This window comes from Nelumbo nucifera, chromosome 1 (assembly GCF_055504915.1).
Source record: "Nelumbo nucifera cultivar China Antique chromosome 1, China Antique-T2T, whole genome shotgun sequence".
In the NCBI taxonomy this organism is placed as follows: Eukaryota; Viridiplantae; Streptophyta; class Magnoliopsida; order Proteales; family Nelumbonaceae; genus Nelumbo; species Nelumbo nucifera.
The window spans coordinates 175337792-175363454 of NC_142649.1; the positions used below are offsets into that span (position 1 = coordinate 175337792).

The 25663-nt window shown below is 33.9% G+C and overlaps 1 protein-coding gene across 1 annotated transcript; it reads right to left on the minus strand.

Moving 5' to 3' along the window:
• Window positions 1–11201: 11201 nt before the first annotated feature.
• LOC104596321 (bifunctional pinoresinol-lariciresinol reductase-like) lies at window positions 11202–15819 on the minus strand. The gene is made up of 4 exons (XM_010257399.3): window positions 15472–15819; window positions 12930–13170; window positions 12068–12271; window positions 11202–11492 (listed from the first exon to the last, which is right to left on the minus strand). The coding sequence occupies exons 1-4, from the start codon at window positions 15799–15801 to the stop codon at window positions 11329–11331; spliced, it is 939 nt and encodes a 312-aa protein (XP_010255701.1). The 5' UTR covers window positions 15802–15819; the 3' UTR covers window positions 11202–11328.
• Window positions 15820–25663: the final 9844 nt, after the last annotated feature.

Sequence of the window (25663 nt, forward strand, 5' to 3'; positions counted from 1 at the left end):
AACTATTGCTTTAAAGTGGTGTTAACTTTTATGTTTTGTGTTGAAGTCATACGTGCACCATTGGTTATATATTGGCAATTTGGCATTAGTGTTGAAGGGCCAATCTATAAACATCAATATCTTATTGATCTATTTTGTAATTTTCAGTCTACATGGTCAGACCTTGAAAAGTAGAACAGATCTGGGATCAAATTCTGCCTTCTTCACCAGAGTTTGGGGGAGTTGTTTTTTTTTTTTTTTAATTTGAAATTGCCCTTAGGCTGAATATATTAAACTATTGAAATTATAAGTAAACCAAGATGATTCAGTACTCATATTATATACAACTATACAAGCTGACAGATGATAAATGAGCTACTGTATTAGCAGCAGATAAAAGAAATCTCACAACTTAGAAAATCTAGAAAGGAATGCTTTGCACATGCTGATGATCAGAACCATACACCAAGGAATTAATCATGGTTTTTAAAAATGAACTTGTGATCGAATTGGTCAAGGATCCGGTTACCAGTTCGAACGGTTCGACTGTTCGACCTGAACGGCCAGCCTGTTCTAACAAAAAAAATAAAAAAATTTAAAAAATTGTAAAATGATCAAAATCATTCGAACGGTTTGAACGGTTCACCAATCGGTTCAGCGGTTTGCTGAACAAAATCAATGGTTTTGAGGAAAAAAATAATTTTAGAGGAAAATGGGTGACCCATTCCCAATTTTTCCAATCCGACCGTCCGGTCCAGTCCGGTTTTGAAAACAGTGGAATTAATACTAAGGTTGGAACCCACAAGGTCTGAGAAATAGCTCTTGAATCTCTTTCCCAATAAAATGTGAGTAAAATTGTTGCGAGATATTGCAAGCTCCAAACCAGCAACTAACACAGATGCTTTTGAGGATGATCATTTCCAGCCCGGTTGCCTTGGTCCCTGTGCTGACACAAAAGTTAAGGAATCCTATGGTTTTTGGGGCTTTTCAGATCTTGGGAGACAAAAGTTTGGTCATTCTCCATGTGGCAATCAAAGATGAAAAGCTGAAAGGACCTATGCCCTATACAGTTCATCATGCCCAAAATCGTCAAAAATCTGTTTACATGTGTTTCGGAACCCTTTCTTTTTAATAATATAATATATAAATAAATAAATATATATATAAAATAATTTTTGAAAAAATAAATTAAAAAATATATAAAAGTGTATGGTTTTTAGTATTGATACATCCCTGCCAATATACAAAGATGTATCGATACTTTGAACTCACTCATTATGCCTCTTGGTCATATAGACTGTTAAAAGATCTTTCTAAAAGGATTTGCCAAATGACATCTTAAATTTGATGTCATATTTTATAAGCTTTAAATACTTACAAAAGAAAGTTGTTCAAAGCCTACCTACAATATAATTAGAGGAATATCATGAATAAAATTCTTATCTGCATCAAATATTTGGTTCTCTTTTTTAGGGCTTAAAATATGCATTAATTATAAATCAATTTGTTAAATCCCATTTGACTCAAATAGCTTACCAAGATTTTGAGGATTACTTGTGTAGCTTAATTCTATAATGTGGAAATGACTTTAAAACAATTAGTATATAAAAATTGTGCCAACCTCTTATACACATTATTATTGGTCTACAAAATACTTAATACCAAGTATTATTATTGTAGGTAGGGCTGCAAGTTAGATTGCCTAATTTAAAGAATTTGAATTACGTCGAATTTGGGTTCGGATTGATTGGATTTGTATAAAAATTAACAAATTAGGTTTATTCAAAATTTAACAAATTCCCAACCCAACTCAATCCGACCTAAGTTGCATCCTTATAATATATATGCTATTGTATTGTTTTTTTTCGTTGTATAACATATAGAAAAACTCTTTATCCAGCATCAAGCCCACTGAGGCAACCGAATAATCCTTTTTGCCTGAAAAGTTAGAAGGACCAACTATCTGCAATAATGGTCCCAAGAGTTCTTGGCCACGTCATAATAACTGGTTTGAGCACATGTGAGCCTCTTTAAGCAAGACTGATTCTAACCAGTCTCCGAATCTGCTGACCACAAGACAACACATTCATGGCTATCTATATCCAGCCTCACATCAGAACGGTCCCTGATATAAAATACAAGAGATGTTCCTAATGTGATATGTCCAGCAATGTGTTGTGGTTATTAGATCCAAATTCAGCTTTAACAGGTACAACCTTGTGAGTCCATTGAGTAACAGCTAGTTGTCTTAGAAATTTATTTTGAGTCATTTCAAAGATAGATTTGTGGTATTTATAGGTAGGTGTCGGGAAATTAAACTTTAGTGAATGTTTGTTAGAGAATAAAAAAAATATTCAGATACCTCACCGAATAGCTTAAGCTTTTAGGTTGAATAGTTCTTGAAATGATGTATATTAAAATACATCGGTGATCCAAACATGCCGGAAAAGTAACATCGCCACCTCTTCTCAAACCTCACAAGCCCAGAACTTGGGACTGTCCAATGTGAACCCTTACACAACTTGTGATTGTCAAGCTAGGTTGTAACAATTACCTACTTTGGCGCTCCCAAGTATTTCAAGCTAAGGAACAGGTCTTTCTGGATATGGTAGTAGAACCATCCCATTCCCATGCCCATCAAAGTCTATCACAACAACTAATGAACATGACTCATCTTCATGCACTGGTACAACCCCCAATCCAATCTTTGAAGCTTGGAGAACACAAAAACTGGTTTCTCTCCACACTAACAAAAGTTGTCCTCAGCCAACTAATATGCTTATCCGAATTCTTTTTTGCAGAGGTACTAGGAAATAGTGGAATCAAGTTTTATAAAGGCAATCATAGATTTTTTTTTCAAAAGGAGTACTTCATGAAGACATTAATAAAGCATTTATTGCCTTTATCCAAAATAATCAGCCCAAATAAGAATGCCTTTGTTCCTAGTAGAATGATATATGACTATTTTGGTTTCTCACAAACTAATCCATTTCATGAAAAATCACAAAAGAGTAAACAAAATTTCATGGCAATAAAATTGGACATGAACAAAGCCTATGATAGGGTAGAGTGGGTTCTTGTAAGAAATGCCATAAAAGGACTGGGCTTTGGTGAAAATTTTATTAATTGGGTTATGCAATGTATCTCCTCAGCTTCATTTCAGTTGTGTAAATGGGAGTCCAGGCACCAAATTTTTTCCATGTAGAAGTCTCAAACAAGGAGACCCTTTGTCCCCTTATTTGTTCTTAATTGTCTTTGAAATCCCATCTCTAGCCCCAAATCGTGCTCGTTCTGTGGGAGATATCTCTGAAATTAAAATTAATCACAATAGTCCAGTTGTTACTCACTAATTTTTTTGCATATGACTCTTACATCTTCTAGGGCCAATTTGGAGGAAGGAAGGGTGATAATGCAGATTCCTCAGAAAAATTATACTTGTTGTAAAGCAAAAACTAAAGGTAGTTTCTGTAAAAATTGATCTTTTGATTGCTCCCCTTTAATTTGGCTGTTGCTTCATGATTTGTATTCCTTGGATGGTTTTTCTATTAGTCTTAGGCATATCAGCAGATCTGTGAATAGGGTTGCCCATGAGCTTGCCTTGAAAGGTAGAGAGGGTCTGGCTTCATTTTGGAGGATCCCACCAATATGGTTAGTTCCACTATTGATAGAAGATGGTGGTTGTGCTATTTCTGAGGTGCAGAAGCCTCCTTAGGCTTCGAGCAGTCTAAATAGTATATGTGTGGTTTTGGCAATTTGTAGTGTTTTTAGTTTGTTTCTATATAGTTCCTGTTTATTTTCTTTTGTTTTTATTTGTTAGTTGCGCTTGTAGTGTGGTTTCTCTATGTAATACTGGCTTTTAAGCGGAAAATTTGGCACTTCAATGTAATATATTATATGAACAAAAGATTGTAGGTCAAACCATGTGTAGACATCCCATTTTTTTGCTCTTCAATCTTTCTACAGCACTTTGAGCTTCAAGCTTGCTTCAACTAACCTCTCAACCAACCCGAGGGGATTTTTGGATTTTTACAAAAGTTTAAACCTCAAGGATCCAAAACAATAGGTATATAGAACCCAAAAATCCAAACACAACGACACCAAAATCACCCAAATCTGACACCATTTATCCCTTCATCTTAAGGCTCAAAGTCAGAACCGATTTTGATCATCCAATCTGAGTCACTTTGATCCTAAACATCATTTCATGTCAAATCAGAAATCTAAAACCATAACTACATAGAGCCCAAAAATCCGAATCCAACCACACCAAGATCACCCAAATCCAACACCGTTTTACCCCTTCATCTAAAGACCCGAAGCCAGAACCAATTCCAATAATTCAATCGAAATCATTTTGATCCGAAACCTCATTTTACATTAAATAAAAAATCCAAAACCATAGGTACGTAAAGCCCAAAATTCTAAATCCAATGACACCAAGATCACCCAAATTCGACACTATTTACCCCTTCATCCTAAGACCTGAAGCAGAAACTGATTCTGATCATCCGATCAGTCATTTTGATCCTGAATTTACGTCAAATCAGAAATCCAAAACCATAGGTACATAGAGCCCAAAAATCCAAAACCAACCACACCAATATCACCCAAATCCAACACCGTTTATCCGTTCATCTTAAGACTCGAAGTCAGAACCGATTTCAATCATTCAATTAAAGTCATTTTGATCATGAACATCATTTCATGTTAAATTAGAAATCCAAAACTATAAGTACGTAGAGCCCAAAAATCCAAATCCAACGACACCATGATCACCCAAACCCGACACTGTTGACCCCTCCATCTTAAGACCTGAAGCTAGAACCGATTCCAATCGTCTCATCGGGATCATTTTTTATTCTCAACCATATGCCATGTGAAATATGAAATCCAACCTTGTAAATGGATAGGGCTCAAAATTTCAAGTCCAACAGTACCAAAATCGTCCACTTCCAACACCACTAACCCCTTCATGTTGAGACCCAAAGCTATACTTGATCTAGGCCTTCCGTTTGGATCTTTTTCACTACAACTTCGACCTAAGGCATCCCATAACTAGATCTTAATCCCAATGTCTATAATCATATTAAAATTTGAAATTTAACCAGCTAAGGAACCTCTAGTCAATCAAACCAATCACATAAACTTGGAATATCCAATTTAGGTAAATTAGTGAAATTTTCCACTTATTGTCTTAATTGATTAAGAGGATCCCTCACAAAACTGTTTTGATAGCCCCTTCCATCAATCAATCTCCCTCCAAAAACCTTTAAATCTTAGCCTTTGATCTCCCTTGTCTCCCTTTCTTAACCCTCCATTCCTTTCTCAAAACTCTATAAATAGCCCCCCCCCCTCTCACACTAGAGATAGAACTCTATCCCCATTAGCCTAGAAAATACCCCCTTTCACATCCCAAGACCTTACCCACTCACTCTCCAACGTTCCTAGAGTTCGAAGTCTAAGAACCCCCTAGGTCGAGCTACATTTAAGAAGAAAGCAGAAGCACTCTTGTAATCTAAAATTATTATGGAAATGTTGAAGACCTAACATCCTTTCTACATCAATCGAGCCGAGTCACATTTCCAATTATGTGAACACCCATGAGAGATTGATCCCACCATAGCATCAATTGCATGAGGAGTTTTCAAGGGTCAAAACTAACACCGAAGTAAGGATTGGTTGTGATTACTTATTCGTTCTCTAAGTATGACATTTTTTTCTTCTTTCTTATTTACTTTTTTTTTTCATTTCCCACATTTTAGGTTTCATGTTTCATGACTTCATTTCTCGTTTTTATCCTTTCTTATATTATTCCCCATTTACTTTCATATTCTCTCATATAGTTTATCAAATCAGTCAATGCATTCATGTAGGATCACATCACGTGTTATTCATAGTTTTTGCTTCTCTTTGTTCACATGATTAGGGGTGGCAATTTTTAACCCAACCCGCCCATTTACTTGGCGGGTTGTGTGATCAACCTATCACCCAACCCAACCCATTTAAATGGGCGGGTTGTGGATAATCATTGGGTTAACCATTATAGAGATAAGCATTAATTTCTTAGCCTTTTTTTTTATTTTCTTCATTTGAATTAAATAACTTATAATTAATGCATTAATTTTCTATTAATAATTGACTAAATTTAGTTTTGTCTTTAATCAATACACTTCACCCAACATAAATCCAAATCAATTTGACCCAAGTCCCGACCAGTTCAACGTGGTCTAACCCGATCCAACATATACTGATCCGGGTCGTTCGAATCCGAAATAGACCCGGGGCAGGATGGTTCGGTGCCACTTGCTCTGTCCGATTTGAGTCGTCCAGTCCAACCAATATTTCACACTCCGACCCGACTCGGTACAAGTCGATCTGGGTCGACCCGAATTCAAAAGAGTTTTGGGCGGGATGATTCGGCCTCTACGTGCTTTGCCCAATCTGGATCCTCCATCCAAAAAATATCCACACGACCCGACCCGAATCCGGAATGTCCCGATTTAGCTACATTGACCCGGTTCGGGTCAGTCGGTCCGGTCCCAAACCTGTGCACAAACCTGATATGGTCCTGTCCAAATCTATCCACCATTGATTGAACTGGTCCGATCCAATCGGATTGATCCAGATCTAAATGGTTCAATCACCCTTGAACCTAAGTGGTTTAAGTTGGTCTGACCGGTTTGAACCTAAGTGGTTTGGTCAAAGCTGAAATCCGAACATAGTCAAATGGCTTTGCTGCTTGTGTAAAAATAACATGCATGTAATGTGATTTGAACCTTCACCACTTATGTAAATAATAACTATAATAACCACCAAGCAACCAACTTATTTGTTAAAAAAGAGAGTTTATTTTTTAAGTCCATAAATATAAGATTAATGAGTTTGGGCAGCTTGGATTGGGTTAAAGCAGGTTTGGGTTGAAACCAATCCATTTAATTTTATATTATTGGGTCATTAATGGGTTGGCAGGTTAGATGGATTGGGTTTAAACTCAACCCAAACCAAACCCAACCCAACCCGCCCAATTGCCACCCCTACACATAATCATCCTGCCCATTTTTCTTAGATTAATAATATCCCACACACCTCACATTTCTCATGTTTTCACCAACCTTTAAATAGATCCCCTTTAAGCCATATGCATCTTTCAATTCCCTCGTTAGCATACAACCCAACTGACCTCACTTCATTTAGTCATTAGTTCACTGTATATCATAGTTTTTAAAAACGAATCGGTGACCAAATCGATCAGGGGTCCGATTATCGATTCAAACAGTCCGATCGTTCGATCCGAACGGCCGGCCCATTCTGACAAAAAAATTAAAAAATTGGAAAACGGTCAAAACCGTTCGAACGGTTAACCGGCCGGTTCAGCAGTTTGTTGACCAAAATCAACGATTTTGGAGGAAAACAGAACCGATCAGGTGACTAGTTCCCGATTTTTCCAATCCGGTCCGGTTTTGAAAACAGTGTTTTATATAGCTATCACATAGCATTTGCATTTTTTTCGGCATTCATTCTCCTTTTTAGAATTAATTATCTTATTTACAAATCTTTTAATTTATTATGGCTTTAAAATTTAAAATAATACATAGTCTTTTTGTTTAATCTTGTATTAGCGAAGGGGCCATTGATTTGTAGGGCTTGGAATTGTAACATTGCTATTTGCTACATTAAAAAAGATAATGATTTCTTAATAAGAAACTTAGAATTATAAGTATTTAAGTCTTGAAACTCATATAAAGACATAAAAGATATCATCATGTGCTTGTTTTTTAAATATTGTGTTAGCAAAACATCTCATATAAAAGAACATAATCATACAGTGATAGTTGTGAGTTCTACTTCATAGCTATCCTTTATTTCACATCGAGAACTCTCAGTTGACCCGGATGGTAGGACCGTTCGACCCATGAATTATCCAGGAAACTAGTTCCGTTTTACCCCAAACCCGATTCTTGGCCAAAAATTGTTGAATCAGTCAACAACCCGTTGACCTGGGCGGTCGAACCGTCAACACGTTTAACGGTTTTGGCTATTTTTTTAATTATTTTTTTTATTTTTGTTGTTAGAACAGGCCATCCGTTCGAATAGGACGGTTAAACCGTCAACCTAGAAACCGGTGGCTAGAACTGTTCTATTTCCTGGTCGTTTTTTTAGATGTCAATAATTAGACGAAATAACTTTATAGTCATAGTCATGGGAAGGGTGGACATTGAAAGGGATTCCAAAATCTTGAAAGATAAATCTGAAGTAACCTTAAACACAGAAAAAATTGGCGATAAATCCACAAAACTGGAAAAACCAAGGAAAAAATCAAAAAATCGAGTCCAAAGTACTGCTTTGAGGTGGAGCTAAACATACATGCAATCAAAAAAAGAGACAAAACAGATCACCTTATAAGAAAAAAAAAAAGCATTGCACAAAAAAAAAACTCAGAAAAAAAAATGAGAATAAAATAAAATGGTGGTAAACCCTAGACTGTTTTGGAGGATCTTGAAGAAGAAGACCAAACACACAAAAAAAAGGAACATACTGCACATGCTCGAATAAAGCCCACAGAAATCTTTGAATAGTGAAAATCCAAAAGCATAAAAAACCATGGTTTGAACCGTTGTTGACTCGGACGGACAGACATTTCGGCCCGGGATTCGTCCAGGCAACCGGTTCCATTTTACTCCAATCCTGGTCCCTGGCCAAAAACCGTTGAATCGGCCAACAACCCATTGACCAGGGTGATCGAATGGTCGACCCGTTGACCCGCTCAATGGTTTTTTGCCTTTTTTTTATTTTTTTTAATTGGAAACCGTCTAGGCAACTGGTTCCATTTTTTCCCAATCCCGGTCCTTGGCCAAAAACCGTTGAATCGGTCAACGAACCATTGACCCAGACAATTGAACCGTCGACCCATTGACTCATTAAATGGTTTTTGGCCATTTTTTTATTTTTTAATTTTTGTTGTCATAACGAACCATCCGTTCAAACCAGATGGTCGAACCGTCAACCTGAAAAATCGGTGGCTAGAACAGTTCCGTTTTCGGGTTGTATGAGTCACATGCTCGAATGACATAACACATATGATACTGCTTAATGGACCTTACACAATTTTTTGCCTATATTTTTTGTCATCAGAACGGGTTGTCCATTTGAACAAGACGGTCGAACCATCATTTTTTATTTTTTTAATTGGGAACCATCCAGGCAACTGGTTCCATTTTACCCCAATCCCAATCCCTGGCAAAAAACCGTTGAATTGGTCAATGACCCATTGACCCGAGCAATCAAATCGTCGACCTGTTGACTCGTTCAATGGTTTTTAGCCGTCTTTTATTTTTTTTTAATTTTATTGTCAGAACGGGTTGTCCATTCAAACCAAATGGTCGAAACGTTGACCCAAAACCGGTGGCCAGAACCATTCCGTTTTTGGGTTATATGAGTCACACGCTCGGATGACAAAACACGTATGATACTGCTTAATGGACCTCATACACTCAATGTTTTACCTATAACTTTTGTTGTCAAAACGGGCCATCCATTTGAACCAGACAACCGAACCATCAACCCGAAAACTAGTGGCCAAAATGGTTCCGTAATTTTTTGACTGTAATTTTTGTTATCAGAACAAGTTGTCCATTCAAACCGGAAGGTCGAACCATTGACCCAAAAATCGAGTAACATATAAGATATATAAGATTCCTTATGTTTGTTTCTTGTATTTGAGAATTTTCAATGAAATATATATATATATATACACCTTATTTCATTTATCATGTTTGGTCAAACCCAAAATTGTTAAAATCATCTTTGGAATATTAATAAAATAAAGTCCGATTTAACCAGACATGTGTGAGGTGCCTAATACCTCTTCACACCGTACTTTGATCCCCAAACACTAAGAATCTCCTCCCCACTCTAAGTCGGGTAGCCACACCATCGACCTTCACCACATTGCGGAGTTCGAATTTATTCTACCCAAATCCCACCCACAAGACACTACAGTTGTACATTGGGAGCATCACTCATACTTGAATGTTCTGTATGTGCAACCGGACTGGATCGAACGGTCAAACTGTTCAACTCTGGGAACTGGTTAGTTGTCTGGTTCCATTTTATGCTTGACCCGGAAATTTCCAAAAAACAAAATCGTTGTCGGGTCATTTCATTGTTTTAATTATTTATTTATTTTTATATTTCAAAACATTATGGGTCAATCCATTCGGACCATATGATTAAACCACTATCCCATAAACCGGTGGCCAAAGTGGTTCATTTTTCAGGTTGGTTTTTAAAACTTGTTCGTAGATAAAAATCTGAGTTGGTGTATCATGTTAACCCAAATTGTAGATCTGCATGTGTGTGTTAACAACTTACCATTAAAGCCATATTTAGAGGAATTCAACCACTATACAGTGGGACCGAGCGTGAAAATCATCTAATGCCTAAGAAACCCCTTAATAAGACTTTGGGTAAAATATAAAAACCTCTCCTGAGGCTTTTGAAAATCATAAAAACCTTTCCTATGATTTTATTTTCACAAAAACCTCCATTATAATATTAAACATTTGTAGTTACCTCCCTTTCTTTATTGTTAGGGACAAAAAATGTTGGTCTAATGCATTAATTTTTCAAAAATACCCATTTTATTCTTACATCTATCAATTTACATAAAAATCTACAAAAAAAAGTCTAAAATACCGTTAAGAGAATTTTTCACTTTTAATTAAAAAGGATCTCCCAGCTAAATTGAAAAGAATGAAGTGATTTTATAAAAATATTAGGTCTAGTGAAGTTTTGAAGGACAAATCTAGCATTTTAAATTATATGAAAGATTCCCTAATAAGTTGTAAAGGTAATTTCGCAACTTTGAAGTCTTCATTAATGAAACAAAGATAGAAGGGAGATAACTGCAAGTTTTTGGTAATTATAGGGGAGGTTTTTATGAAAGTGAAACCTCAAGGAAGTTTTCATGATTGTCAGAAACTTCAGGGGAGGTTTTAATATTTTACCTTAAGACTTTTTAACTAACAAAGTCATTAATTGTTAATTAAGAAAATAAAATACTATAAAAAGAGGAGAAAACCATAAGACCTAATAGAGCTTCCCGGAATTTAAAATACAAGTGAAACTAAATAAACTGTGATTAAGAGGAAGAGAGAGAGATTTTTTATTTATTTTTTGTTGGGTAAAGGAAGAGATTGAGATCTAGCATGCACAATTCCATATCAATGAAAAGCATCATTTTTAGATTACATAAAAATAAGAAATTAAATGATATCACAACACAAAGAACCATAAAGAAATTTATTTTTTCTAGAACACTTGCAGATCAAATATTAATTTAATTAGTATTTATAAGTAACGTCTGAGATATTCATCTACTCTTGTGTACCGAACTTCTGGATAAAGCTTTGATGCCTCTTCTCCTTCAGGGCCTATTTCAAAATTTGTAAGGCAACCGTCAAAGTAAACATGGTAGTAGTGTGTTAGTCCAACTTGTTCCTCATAGCTTTGCCCTAATTTATTTCCAAAAAACCAAAATAAACATGAGAGAATAATACTATATATTTAAATGAAATGTGTGAAATTGAGTGATTTTACATTATAACAACCTATATTGAGAAGATAACCAATCAGGTGGGTTTTTATTTATGTCTTATTTGTTTAGAACTTTGTAATTTACCCAGTAAATGTGTAAATTCACTTACCCAAGTCTTTTAATTCTCAGGTTTTTCAAGTAAATAATAAAATTATATTTTTACCCATAAAAAGTTAATATTAAAATGGACAAAGTTGTCCTATCATGTTTTATAAAATTTCCCCCAATGTGGGAAAAGTTACTTACCCACCGGGGAGATGGATAAGTAACTTTTTATGACGAACCCATTCATAACACGAAAAGAGTGTGATAAAGTTGGTCAAAATGAAAAAGATACCCATTGACCAACTTCCTCCATTATTTACCAGTAAATGAATAAGGCCAAAATTCATTTGAAAGGGGGGTTGATTGGTCAAATCCCTTTTGGCATCATGTCCTTCCAGCATCATAGATTTTTCCAACTAATTAACATATAATCATTTCAAAAATTACCTTTCATGCTAGCTAAATATTCTTCTTCTGAGATTATGGATTTCTCCAACACTTTTCCAATTAGCTTCTCCCATATTTCAATAACCTGTCTCTGAGAGAGTATATTTTCAGGTGGTCTGAGGTAAACTGTTTTGTTCAGTGTACGTGGATCATTGATGGTTTTGATAGTATAAGCTGCGATGTCATCCTCGTCCAAAAATATTGCTGCCAAAGAAAACAAATTTTGGCAATCAAACTCTATATAATAAATTTCAAGTTTGATCTATGAATTATGCATTCACGATATACAATAAAAATTATAAAAGTAAACAAATGATTTCAATAATGATTTTAAATTGGTTACATCAAACTCTATATAGCTTAGGAATTCTTTCAGGTTGGAAGACCAAAATTGGGCATTTCTCCATGATAGACAAAAGCTAGAAAGAGTGAAAGACCTATGCCCTAAAAAGCTCACGAAAGGCCAAAATAGGCAAAAATCCTTTTAGCACTTAAAATCTTTCATTTAACAGTTTTGTAGACCATAGTAGATTATGATACTTACCAAACAGTCTAGATCTTTAAATACAAGATTTAAAATCTCACTACGGGCCCATTTGGCGTATCTTTCCGCACGGTATTTCGGCTGTTTACAAACCGAAAAAACCGATTTTCGATCTATTCCCGTTTGGCTCACGGAAGATCTAGCTGCCAAAAGACGGTGTGCCGAAAAGACACGAGAAGCCCATTTCGGGCAGATTCAAAAAACAGAATGGAGAAAAGGGTGAAAATTGGAATATTTTGATTAATAGACTAGCATAATGAATACAAAATTTTAATGTTTTACTATCTTTATTTAAGTGTAGGCTATATTGATACTTACATTTTTGATTGCCATCTCCAAACAGTACTACCTTATCTCTGGAAGGAAGTATCTTGCCAGGTTGACACAAACCTCCTACCATGTAGCCGGCAAAGCAATTTGCAGAGACATAAGTGAAAGGAATTCCGGCATCCCGAATTGCCTTCCTCACAACCATCTTGTCATCAAATGTCACTCTTCCGGGTTCCATGGCATCTCCCATTCGTGCTGGATCAGTGCCGAATTCCGATGGCAAGAAACGCTGCAATAATACGCTTATTTAAATTAAATGTTTTTTTCATAAAACTAGTTCGAATACAAATACAAATATGTAGAGTGCAAAACCTTGTATTTATACTATTTTGTGACCTCATCTATATGTGCATATCAATTCTTCATTGTTTGTGGTGCAAATCTGACCTAGATGCAAACTTTGCACCTGCCTCGATTTTGCATCTGTTTGTTGTAATTATAAATTCCTATTTAATATAAAACTTTTACTTTTTGTCTCATTAGACATTTGCTCTTACTGACAATGCAAATTTTGCATCCAAAAAACTGATGCAAAATTTGTACCACACCTTCCTCTCGCCTCAATTCTCTCATATAAGGTAGGAATCGTATTATCTTGCATCCTACTTCACCCCATACACGCAATCCTTCTTCGAAAAAAAAAAAAACTTTGGTTAATTATTCAAATTCGACAACCTAAACCATCAATAAGATTTTCCCTGTGTTATACATCATTTCATCCAGCAATACATCTAACACCAAGGAATTTGAGTATGATTGGCATCTTTAGCATTTCTCCAAATGCAAATATTAAAAGTATATACCCCAAGGTTCAAAATAATGCAATATATCAATGTTATCTTATCCTATATATCAATTTTTAGGGTCATCGATCGATTTTTTGAATAAAGGGCCTGTTTGTTTGATCTGATGTTAGATGTCTAAAAGTGCAATAATTACATTAAGAGGTATATTGGTATTAGTGATCTTTTATTTTCTCTGAATTCTAAAAGTAGAGAATGGTGATCTTTTTTTTTTGGTAAAAGTAGAGAATGTTCTTTAGAATTCTAAAAATGGTCAAATATCCATTTTAACTTCATATATGAGAATTTTTATTTATATTTTGAGGATATCATAGGAAAGCAAAAAGTTACAAGATTCCTCTTTAAAAGATAAAAGATAAAAGAGAAATAAACACCCATTCAATGGCCTGTTAATTTCCTCTTAATCAGGTGAAATATATATGTTTAATTGCTAGTGAACATATATAATGGGTGAAATCTATATGTTTTAACAGCTTGTGAACATCATACAATAATACAGCTCTGTATTGTTGGTGAGTAAGGGTGGATTCGAGCCGAGCCGAGCTGAATAGCTAGCTATTCGAACTCGACTCGCCAAGGTCGTACGAGGTTCGAGCTCAAGCTCGGCTCAGTCAAAAGCTCATAAGCTCAAGCTTGAGCTTGGCTCGAGTCAAAAGTGCATAAGCTCGAGCTTGAGCTCGGTTCGAATCGAAAGCTTATAAGCTCAACTTGAGAAAAATGTTTTATAAAAATAAAAAAGGAATTATATATAAAAAGCATTTTTTACTTGATATTTAAAACTAAGAATTATAATAATTATTTATTATTATATATAAAAATAAAAATATTATATCTATAATATTTTTATTATATATATTTTTTATAATTTTACTAATTTTACTATTATTATTATTATGTAGCTATTCAAACTCAGCTCGCGAGCCTCATGAGCCAAGCTTTATAGGCTTGAGCTCGGTTCGATTAATAAACGAGCCTATAAATTGGGCTGGTGGTTTTGAGACTGTGGACCCGCTACCCACCACAAAACATTGCAACGGTGCATTAGAAACATCACCCATCCTTACACAATTAGGGCAAAATAATGACAACAGTAACACAAACTTATGTTGTTGTGTTGCAGCTTTCTTGAGATGCTGACGCCTGATGAGACTTGAGAGAAAGATAAGACAAAGGAAAATAGGGGAGGGAAAGGAGAAGAAAATATTAAAAAATAAATAGAAGGATGAAATCCAACCGCACATTTGGGACTATCTCCCCATTAATTTAATTTAACACATGTATGTATGAAGATATTCTCAATATGCAACTGATATTCTGTGAACAGAGTTGTTATTTGTTCATGGGAGAGGCCCAAATTGCACCAAGGGTTTACAACACATGTAGTCTTTTTTTCTTTCAAAGAACACACTACTCTTTTCAAAGATATAGGTATACTATATTCGACCACCCGGATTTTGAAAATCACTATAAATCTAAGAATAATTAAATCAATTCAAAATAATTAAAAGAGCACAGAGCAATAGTGATGGATTTCATACACAGATAACTACAATATCTGATAATATTATGTACCACATTGAAAATTTAATACCCTACACGCAACACTCCCAATACCACCCATCAAATTTAATCCTTGAATTACCGTTTGGTTGATTGGAAAATGATTTAATCTCTCGATTCCTGGTCCTGTGCATGTAAAAACTAAAAACCATGGGATTTATTCTCACCTTCACATTTCCAGCTTCCTTGATGGCATCCACCAGCTTAAGCTGGAGGAGGATCTGGTGGCTCCTAATGTGCACGCCGGAGATTGCACAGATGACAACGTCGACCAACTTGACGGCATCGACGAGACTCTGGTGATCATTGAAAGACCCCTCAACCAGGAGAGCTCCTTGCTGCTTGAATGACAAGAGCATCTGCACCTTGTCGATGTCCACTCCGATCTCAGGCCGGTGGAGGATATAGGTTTCGTGGCCTTGGGCTAAGCTGGCCTTCACCAGCCTCCTCCCCAGATAACCAGTACCCCCAACTACAAGAACTTTGCTCTTCCCCATCTCTCTGCAAGTTCGCAGATTCCAACTTTTCTGAATTCTCATATATTTATAACAAATGGCACCGTGTCTCTCTCAAATTTTGCCAGCTGGTAACAAGCAGCCTCCTTAGTCCTCCCTTGATCACTTGAAACCGAGATGTTCCCAATTCACGGCTGCGATGTTCTGTGAGGTTGGTGTGAGGAGAGTCATTTTCAAGAGAGAATAAACCGGCCGGTTTCCTTTAACTTGTTATCTAAATTAAGCAATATTAATTTCCACCACTCAATTTGCTACCCAACCAGTCGGGCCTTCAAAGAAAGAGGAATGCAAACCTTACTGTTACGTAAGTTGGACTAGAAAATTTGGAAAATAGAGGTATATTTTGGTCAAAAATAATTGTATGAATATTTCCCACATTTTCATGCCTTTTGTTAAAGGATTCTAACAAAGGAGGTCTACTTCAATTGTGTTATAAAGTTCAAAGGGGATGATTGCAATTATCAAACTTCAGAGGCATTTCAGCAATGGTCAAAAACTTCAGGGGAGGTTTCACTAATGGTCAAAAACATTAGGGGAGGCTTCAGCAAGTTTTCCATAAAAATGATGTTTTAAATCTATCTATACTATATTATATATAGCAACATAGGCTTCAGTAAGTTCTTCCATTCCCCCTTCTCTCATTTGTCATTCACACTCTCTCCTTTCTCCCTTACCTCTTCCCAACCCTTCCATGTAACCTAAAAGCTCTATCTTCATTACTAGAGCCCCATTCCATCTCTCTCTCTCTCTCTCATGTTCCCAATCGCTCAACCCAAAATTATCTCTTACCTAAAATTACTGAAATTCCTCCTAAAACACCTCTTAATCCATATTACATGTTCAATAAACAACCTAAAAACCAAAAAAGTGGTTCAATTAATAAGTTAAATTAATTTGGGTAGTTAAATTAATTTGTAAAATATTTTTATATTTTCAATGGTTATTGATATTATTAAATATTATTCAGTAAATATTAACACCTAAACTATAATTTTTCAAAATTTTGATAAATTAAAAATTTTAATTACTAAAAATTACTGCTTTTGGTAATTTAATTTAAAAAATATTTTAAAATTAAATATTGAAATCAATAATTACTAAAAAACAATAATTAGTGATTTTGGAAATTTAATTTAGTGAAATTTAAATTATAAAACTTCTAATTATTCAAACAAGTAATTGGAAGGTTTTAATAATTTTCATAAGTATTGGATACCACATTTATAATTACCATAATAATTGGAATTGTATTAATGGGTTTGGGTAGATTTGTTCACGGGCCGAGTCGGGCTTTACCTTTACATTAACAGAAAATGTTCAGGCCCGAGCCCGAGCCCGAGCTGACCATTGGGCCTAGGTACTGAGCCCGAGCCCGGCCTGACTATAAAGCCCAAAGCTCGGGCCCGAGCCCGAGCCCGACTAGAAATTTGGAAAAAAAAGACTTTTCCTTTTTAATTCAATTAAGAGTTGTTTTATTTATACTAAAAGACCTCAAAACCTAAAAAATAATAATGAAAAGTCTCATTATTACTTGAAAAAAGAGAAGAAAAATATATTATATATATGCTTTTTTATTATATAAAATATATTTTTATTAATATAATACATCATCAAGTCGGGCTCGGGCTCGGGCTTAGGCTGGGCTTTTTGAGAAAGCTTGAGACCGACCCGAAAAAAAAAGTCGGGCCCGATATTTTAGGCTCGAGTCCAAGCCCGCAGACCTAAAATCTTGTCCAAGCCCGACTTAGATTAGGCCGGACTAGCCCGACCCATGAACAGGTCTAGGTTTGGGGGATGGCTCCCCAGGTAGCAATGGCAATGGGCGAAGGTAGGGATCATACTCCCTGTCCCAACTCCAAGTTTTAAATTAATCCCCCTCTTTGACCGTGATCCCCATCAGGAAAAAATTTGACCTACACCCCAATCCTCAATGGAAACGGGTTCCCTGAATTTTTTAATTAAAAGTTTGTTTTCAAAAATGTATTTATTTAAAATAAAGGAAAATTAAAATGCAAATAATATTTAATATAATATATATACACATATATTTAATATATATAATTAGGTGGGTTGTAGACTTCACTCCCCATCCCCAATTAGATATTCCTATTAATCCCATACCCACCCTATCATTGCTAAGGCAATCTGCATTCCCAAACCCCACTTGGTTAGGGAGGTCAGGTTCTATAGCCCCATAGAGCAATAGGTTTTAAACCCAATAAGCCCTATAATATTATCAGCATGGCTCTCATTTCTTCTTACCATTATTTATTTATTTGTGGTTTTTCTAATTTTTATTATTAAAATTAAATTAAACTACTCAAGTAGCTAATCAACTTTTAAGTCTTTAAGACTTTCATCTCTACTCATAAATTCATCATTAACTCTCTCTTCTCTTTCTCATTAACTCTTTTAATTCTCTCTTCTCCTTAATCATTCCATTAACTCTCTCTCTCTCTCCTCAAATCAATCACTCCACTAATTCTCCCTGCCCCCAATTACTCCATTAAATTGCTTAAAATTCATTTATCTTTTTTCTCTTTTACTTTTTTTCTTTTTTCTTATTTTATTTTATTCCCTCACCTCTCCTCATTAACCCAATAAACCAAAAGCTATTTGCTTAGTAGTGACCACAATAGTTTAAAATTTATTAAACTATTAGTTCATAATAGTTTATAAATTAGTTAATAAAAATATCATAAATAGTTAAATAACCTAAAGATAATGAAAGAGTGGGAGAAAATTCTAAGGCATAGGTCATACCCCTTTCATCATTAACCTATTTTAACATATTTATGTAGGCCTCTTTCACTATTAGCCTATTGTAGTCTAAAGAGAGAATTTTACTCTCATCCAAATTCCATTTATTTGGTTCATATTTCAAATTATATTTAATTGGTTAATCATCATAAAATTATAATTTGAAACCTAATAATTGAAATTAATAAAAGAATTACTAAAGTTAATAAAAATATTAAATTTTAGCAAGTTTTTATCCAGCAACTATTAAAAATTAATAAAAATTAGTAGCTCAAAAATTAAAATTAAAATGCTTTTAAATTCTATTTAAAAATAATTAATATTAATATGATAATTAAAATTCATAACAAAGTAAAATTTTATTAAAAGTAATAAATGAACCATTTTCATTTCATATAAAAATAATAAAACTAATAGTATTCCAATTAGAAATGTCATAAGACTCCTAGTTAGGGATAATGATTTATTACTTAGCCCAACCTGACTAGACCAACAAATTCTCGAGCTCAAGCAACTATTTTTTTCTAAGTTAGATCTAAACTCAAATCTACACCAAGCTAACACATAATGTGGGCAGTAGGGCTAAAAATGAATCATATTCAAATCGGATCAATTGCATTCACATTCGCATTTGATTATAAATCTCAAGATCTGCCTTCGCATTTGATTCTTATGTTAGATTTTGGACAAATTCAGGTTTAATTCATAACCATCTATTGTATTTAAAATGATTAAAAAAATTAAAAACTAACTATTTTTAAAAATATATATGTATTATAAATGTATATAAATATTAGATATTAAATTTAGCATTTTTAACTTTATATAATTATTCATAGTATCTATCTATCTATCTATCTAAGTCATCAAATCAGGTATCAAACTTTTAGAGTCCATTGATAGCCTTAGCGGGTAGGGACCAAACTAGCAACCCCTAAGCTTGAGCTAAAAGTTAGATCCATATATATTTAGGTAACAAGTTTTATATTAATTTGTAAATAAAAATGTTTATATATTTTTAATAATGGACTAAAATTAAATACAATTTTAATTTGAAAAAAACACCATAGTTTCATAATTAACATAGGCAACTTGTCATGTCCTAGGCCAAACAAATATTAATTATTAGGGTTAAAATGTAGGTTAGGTTGGGCCAAGCAACCTTAAAAATTGCTAATACACTATCAAAATCTAACCTATGATCTTTTATTTTTTTAGTTTATCAGGCTAAAGTACAGCTTGCCATGTCAGAAGTCTTGTCCTTACTCAATTACCCAAACCAAGCAATTCTAGAGGGGGTACAAGATTCCCTCTAAAAGCACTAGGACTTACCATGTCCGCATTGCAATCTCCAATTTTTTTCCCAAGAAATTAGGAAAGTGAGAGTGGCTAAGCCCACTAACTAAAAAATAGGAGTGGTTAACTCCACTCCTAGAAAATTTTGTTAGCTGCTTTAATTTTTCAATCTTTATTCAAATTTTTGAAGAATACACGTATAAACAAGGTTTTAAAACCCAACCTAGAATTGGAACCATTTTGTCCACCAGTTTCTAGGTTAGTGGTTCAACCATTCAGTTCGAATGGGCAACCGGTTCTAACTTTAAAAAATTAAAAAATAGTTAAAATAAAAAAATGGCCAAAATCAATAAACGGGTTGAATGGCTGTATAGTTTGGTCGTTCGGGTATATAGGTCACTGACCAAACCAACAACTTTTGGCCAAGGACTAGGTTAAGGGTGAATCATAACCGATTGTTTGGACAGTTCCCAAGCTGAATGATCCAACCATCCGGGTCAATGATGGTTAGAAAACACTACGTTTAAATGTGTAAATCAATGTTCCAATGATTAAACATTTTTAATGACAACATATTAGAAATAGCTAAATTGTAATAGATTTAAATAAAAAAATTTAAATTTTTTTGCCCATTTTTTACCTATTTTAATTTTTCATTTTTTTCAAAATTTTAGAGAATACATGTCTAAACAAGGTTTTAAAACCCGACTTGGAACCAGAACCATTCTGTCCATCGATTTCTTGGTTATTAGTTCAACCATTTAGTTTGAACTGACAACTCATTCCAATGTAAAAAATAAAAATAAAATAAAAAACGACCAAAAACCATTGAACGGGAAGAATAGGTTGATGGTCTAACCACCCGGGTCAATGGGTCCCTAACCAAATCAATGGCTTTTGGCAAAGGACTGAGTTAAGAGTGAAACAAAACATGTTGCCTTGACGGTTCTCAAGCCAAACGGTCCAATCGTTCAAGTTAACGATGGTTAGAAAACACTACGTCTAAATGTGTACATCAGCGTTCGAATAGTTAAACCATAATAATTTTAAAATAAAAAAATTTAAAAATACTACATATTATTTAAATATTTAACTAACTAAATATTTTAAACAACAAAACAATGATCAAAACTATTTTTTAAATAGTTAAAATAACGAAATTATATAATAAATTTAAAATATTTCTTAAAAGTAGAAACATAATTATAATAGATTTCATAATATCCAAAATAGTATAAATTATAAATTTTATGGATTATTAAATTTAATAAATAATTCATATGTTAAAATTTTAAATAATGATATTATTTAAATAACTAAATAATATTGTAAATAACTAATTTTAATTATTTAAATATCAAAAAATTAATAACTAAATTATACTTTAATATTATTTAAAAGAATATAAAAGAACTAAATAATATTGCAAATAACTAATTTGTAAATATTTTAGATATCATAAACATTAATAACTAAATCATATTTTAAACATTATTTAAAAAATAAAATGTAGATTAAATAACAAAATTATGTAATAACTTTAAAAACTTGTTAAAACCACAAAATTAATTATAATAGATTTAATAATATTTGATAACAAGAATATAAAACATAAATAATTTAAAAATTTTAAATGTTATTGAAATAGTGAAAATAGATTAAATAACTTAGAGGTATTGTAGCTTTTTATTAGTTATTTATTATATTTTTTATAAATTTATTTTCAATAACTATATATTTTTTCTATAAAATTTCAATAATTATTGGAGATTAAACTATTTTTATTTTTTAGATATTAGACTTTTAATTTAGTTGAAATTAAGAGTATTCACTAGTCGGTTTAAGTTTAGAGAGTTGGTCACTTGAAACAGACCAACCATTAGTGAAAACCGGCCAACTTGAGTTGTACTAGTCAATGTTTTAAAAAATGACCTAAAGACTCACCCACTTTTGCATCCAAGTTGCAACTTGCAATCACCAATTTAACCATCTTGGTTGAACGGGTTATACCGTTCCACATCAGCACCCTATAAATTAAATAAATATATATTTATATACATATGTAAACATGTATATATGTATATTTTATTTATGTTTTTAATTTAATTTTTTATTTTTTATTTATAACTGAGCAAGACACCAATGGCACCTTGGGATGCATAGATATCAAAAAAGTTACCCAAAATAAAAAAAAAAAATATCACCTTAATTGGACATTAGAGTGCAAAGTTATGGCCTCTAAGCGTTTTCACATACATTAAGTGTGCAACCCACACAACCCAGTGACTAGGTTGAAATGGGTAAACAATCAAACCATCTGGGCCAAGCGGTTTTTGACCAAGTCAATGGTTTTTGACTGAAAGGGTAGATTTCAATAGAACCGAACCTAGAATCATGGCTAGGTGATAGTTTGAAGGGTTCAACCAACTGGGTCAACGATGGGTTAAAAACATTGGTATTGGTTTGTGTCAACTTTCAATTTGGTTGGTCGGTTCAATAGATTTAAACTTTCAAAACTAAATTTAAATTCCAAAAAAATACAAGGATATTATTAAAAAATACATTTATAATATAAAATATTTTAGATTAAGAAACATGGAAATTTCCCACTTTCTTGTATTAAAAAATGATATTTAAAATATAAAATATTAATATATATCTATTGCCGAGCCGGTTCAATTTTGGTTGGTTTACAAATGGCCAAACTGAAAATTAGTGGACATGGTTGGGTTAGGAAATTGTTAAACCGAATCTGAATGGAAATACTAGAAAGTGACCAACTCAGGTTGAGTTGGTTTCATCGGTTTGATTAACAACCTAGCTGAAATTAATTATTATTATTTTTGTATTGCAAAAAATATTAAAAATAGTATATAAAATATAAATAATTATCAACTATTTAAAATGTTAAAATATAAAACAATTGTCTACTCTCATGTATTTCTATTGTTTAGCTTTCACTTAACAAAGTCTGTGCATGGTGGGTCCCCACTAGTTCTATATTTATTTCATGATGTGGAAGGTACACATGATAAATGTATAAATGCCACTTTCACATGAATAACGCTAACAAAAGGAATTCCATCAAAACTCCTTAATAGATAACTACAATAGTTGGAGATATTAGAAATGGCAATTTGACCTGTCCCCAGCCAAGGTGGGGTAGGTTTGAGGAAACCCAAACCCATAAGGATGGGGATGGAGTTGTGATTTTTAGCCCTGGTGGGGTATGGGGCAAGGCCAGGGTGGGGTACTTGAGTTCGGGATCAAGGACAGAGCATGCAAAACCCAACCCTACCCCACCCCATCCCATCGCCATTCATAAAAGAGATTGGTACCTATGAGTGCTCATTAGACCCAAACACTACCTGCATATATCGGTATGCCCAAATAGATATTTCACCCTAGGAGCCAAAAGGCTACAACTAACATTTAAATATTTTATATGGGATTTATCTTGAAAAACAAGAAAAGTGGTTGATAAATATTTTTTACATTGTTTGACAACTAGACGCCATTAGACACCATTAAGTACTATTAGATGCCACATAAGCTGAATTGTAAAAGAATTGCCTTAGTGTTGGAGAAAACATTACAATGAAACTTTCCCCAACAGTTGGCTCTCACACAAACCAAAACACTAAATAAACTATTTACTAAATAACATTTCAGAATAAACTCCTATGTAGCAATGAGCTAGTGTCGTTTTTTAAATAAATGACAACAGAACCAAACAATATCTAAATCTATCAAGATCACTTGCTCTTTAGTGTGGCAATCACCAACAATTATTCTCCATCAAATTGACATTGAAAAAGCCTTTCTCCATGGCAATCTAGAGGAGGAAGTCTAGAAGTCTACATGCCCCAATGCCAGCCCCCAGATTTCATTGATCATCACCATCTCTCTTTTGCATGTCATCTCCACATGGTCTTTATAGATGGAAGCAATCCTCTGAATTTGCTTATCAAAATTGATCTCATACTTCATAGTTTTCACAGTTCTACCTAACTCTGCAACCTTCAATGTTTGCCCTTCACAAAGCTGATATTTCCTTGCATAAAAAGAAGCATTAAGTCCTTATTAGTTATAGAAAGAAAGAGGTTGTTGTTTTGAGACTTATCTAAAGAGACCGTCTTTAGATCATTATTGCCCCCACTCAATAGATTGAGTTTGTTATTAGGTTGTAGACAAATTCACTCCTCGTGTACAACAAAGCCTTGAATCAGAAACTACAACTAGCAAAGTTAAAAATCCTTCAAATAAACCTTTTATTAAATTAATGATTTGAATTCAAGAAGATAAGTACTGAGAAGAAATTCTGTGTGCAAAAAAACATGACATAACTTACACTCTTTTAAACTGAGGATAGCCCAATTGGTGCCCTGGATGAATTGCTCCAATGGTGGTGTGGTTTCGAATCCTGCTATTATCATTTCCATAAGAAAAGAGTTGTTGACGAGATATTGTACTGTTCACCTAAAAGAGTATTGACCCTATCGGGTGTTAGGTAGTAATTAATAACAAAAAAAAAAAAACCCTTACACTCTTTCATAAATCTTGGAGAATCAAAAGATAGAAAAGTCTTTGTGAATAGACTCCTTGTACAGTCACAAATTTAAATATATGTAAACAATACTTATAGTTATACTATCCACTCTATACTTGTACAGTCACCAATCAAATACACACAGGCACAATACTTGTAGTTATACTATCCACTCTATACTTATACTATGTGTAAACAAACAAGCTACCAATCTCCTATTAATAAATCCAAAATCGATATTGCAATTTTTCATGGTTGGACAAGGTAGAAAAAAGAGAAAAACAAGAATTTTGGCGACACCCACGATGGGCAGCCATAGTGACGCAATGAGTTCAGATTTGCGCCACAAGGGGGACCCCACAATGCTCAGCAGTACATCCCGACCTTTTATATTTGGGAACATTTCTCGATGATAGTACGGAAGATTATGAAACATCATCGGGAGATGTTCTCAATACAAAATTGGGATTGCTGTGGGGCATTGTGGGGCGCTGATGTGAACTCGTGGGACAATATCCATTATGGTTTATTAAACAGAAATGCCTTTTATATTTGACATGAGATTTTTTTTCTTTATTTTGTTAATTAAATACAAAAAATATCATTCATATATGGTTAATGAATAAAATTGTAAATTTGTCACGATTTCCTTAAATCTGTATTTGATTAATAAGAAAAAAACATAAAGTTGAAGAAAAGTTATCAAGGAATTTCATAAATTTTCTTAAAAAAAAAAAAACATAAAGTTGACGAAATTTTATTAAGGAATTTCATAAATTTCTTATAGAAAACTTCCCCTCCGCCTTTTATTTCTCTCCTCATTTTCTGTCCAACAAAACACAGCGTAAGAAAGTCTATACTTTTCTCTAGAAAAAGCATAACACCATAAACCAATAGGTCACTTTCCAGGTCATGGATTCATAAACATTTGTGATAGGAATTGGGATCTGCTCCTCACACAGGGCACCTCATACTGACACGGGAGATATTCCCAATGAATGGTGGGATGTGCCTGTGAGGTTGGTGTGAGGTGCCCTGTATGAGGAGCAGATCCGGTCTCTTGTGATAGCCTCCTACCAACCATGGACAATTTGCTGATGCATGTATGACGTTATGCTTAGTCCATCAATATAATATTCAACCAGCCTAGATCAACTGCCAACAAAACATGAAAATATATTTCAACCCTCTACCAACATAATCTCGCACAGTACATATCTCATACTGGGTCTTACTTTT

Coding starts and splice junctions, on each gene's coding strand:
- LOC104596321 (XM_010257399.3), bottom strand. CDS start 15,801: ATGGGGAAGAGCAAAGTTCTTGTAGTTGGGGGTACTGGTTATCTGGGG. Junction 13,171..15,471: donor AGGAAGCTGGAAATGTGAAG/GTGAGAATAAAT, acceptor GTATTATTGCAG/CGTTTCTTGCCATCGGAATT. Junction 12,272..12,929: donor TGGAGATGGCAATCAAAAAT/GTAAGTATCAAT, acceptor TTTCTTTGGCAG/CAATATTTTTGGACGAGGAT.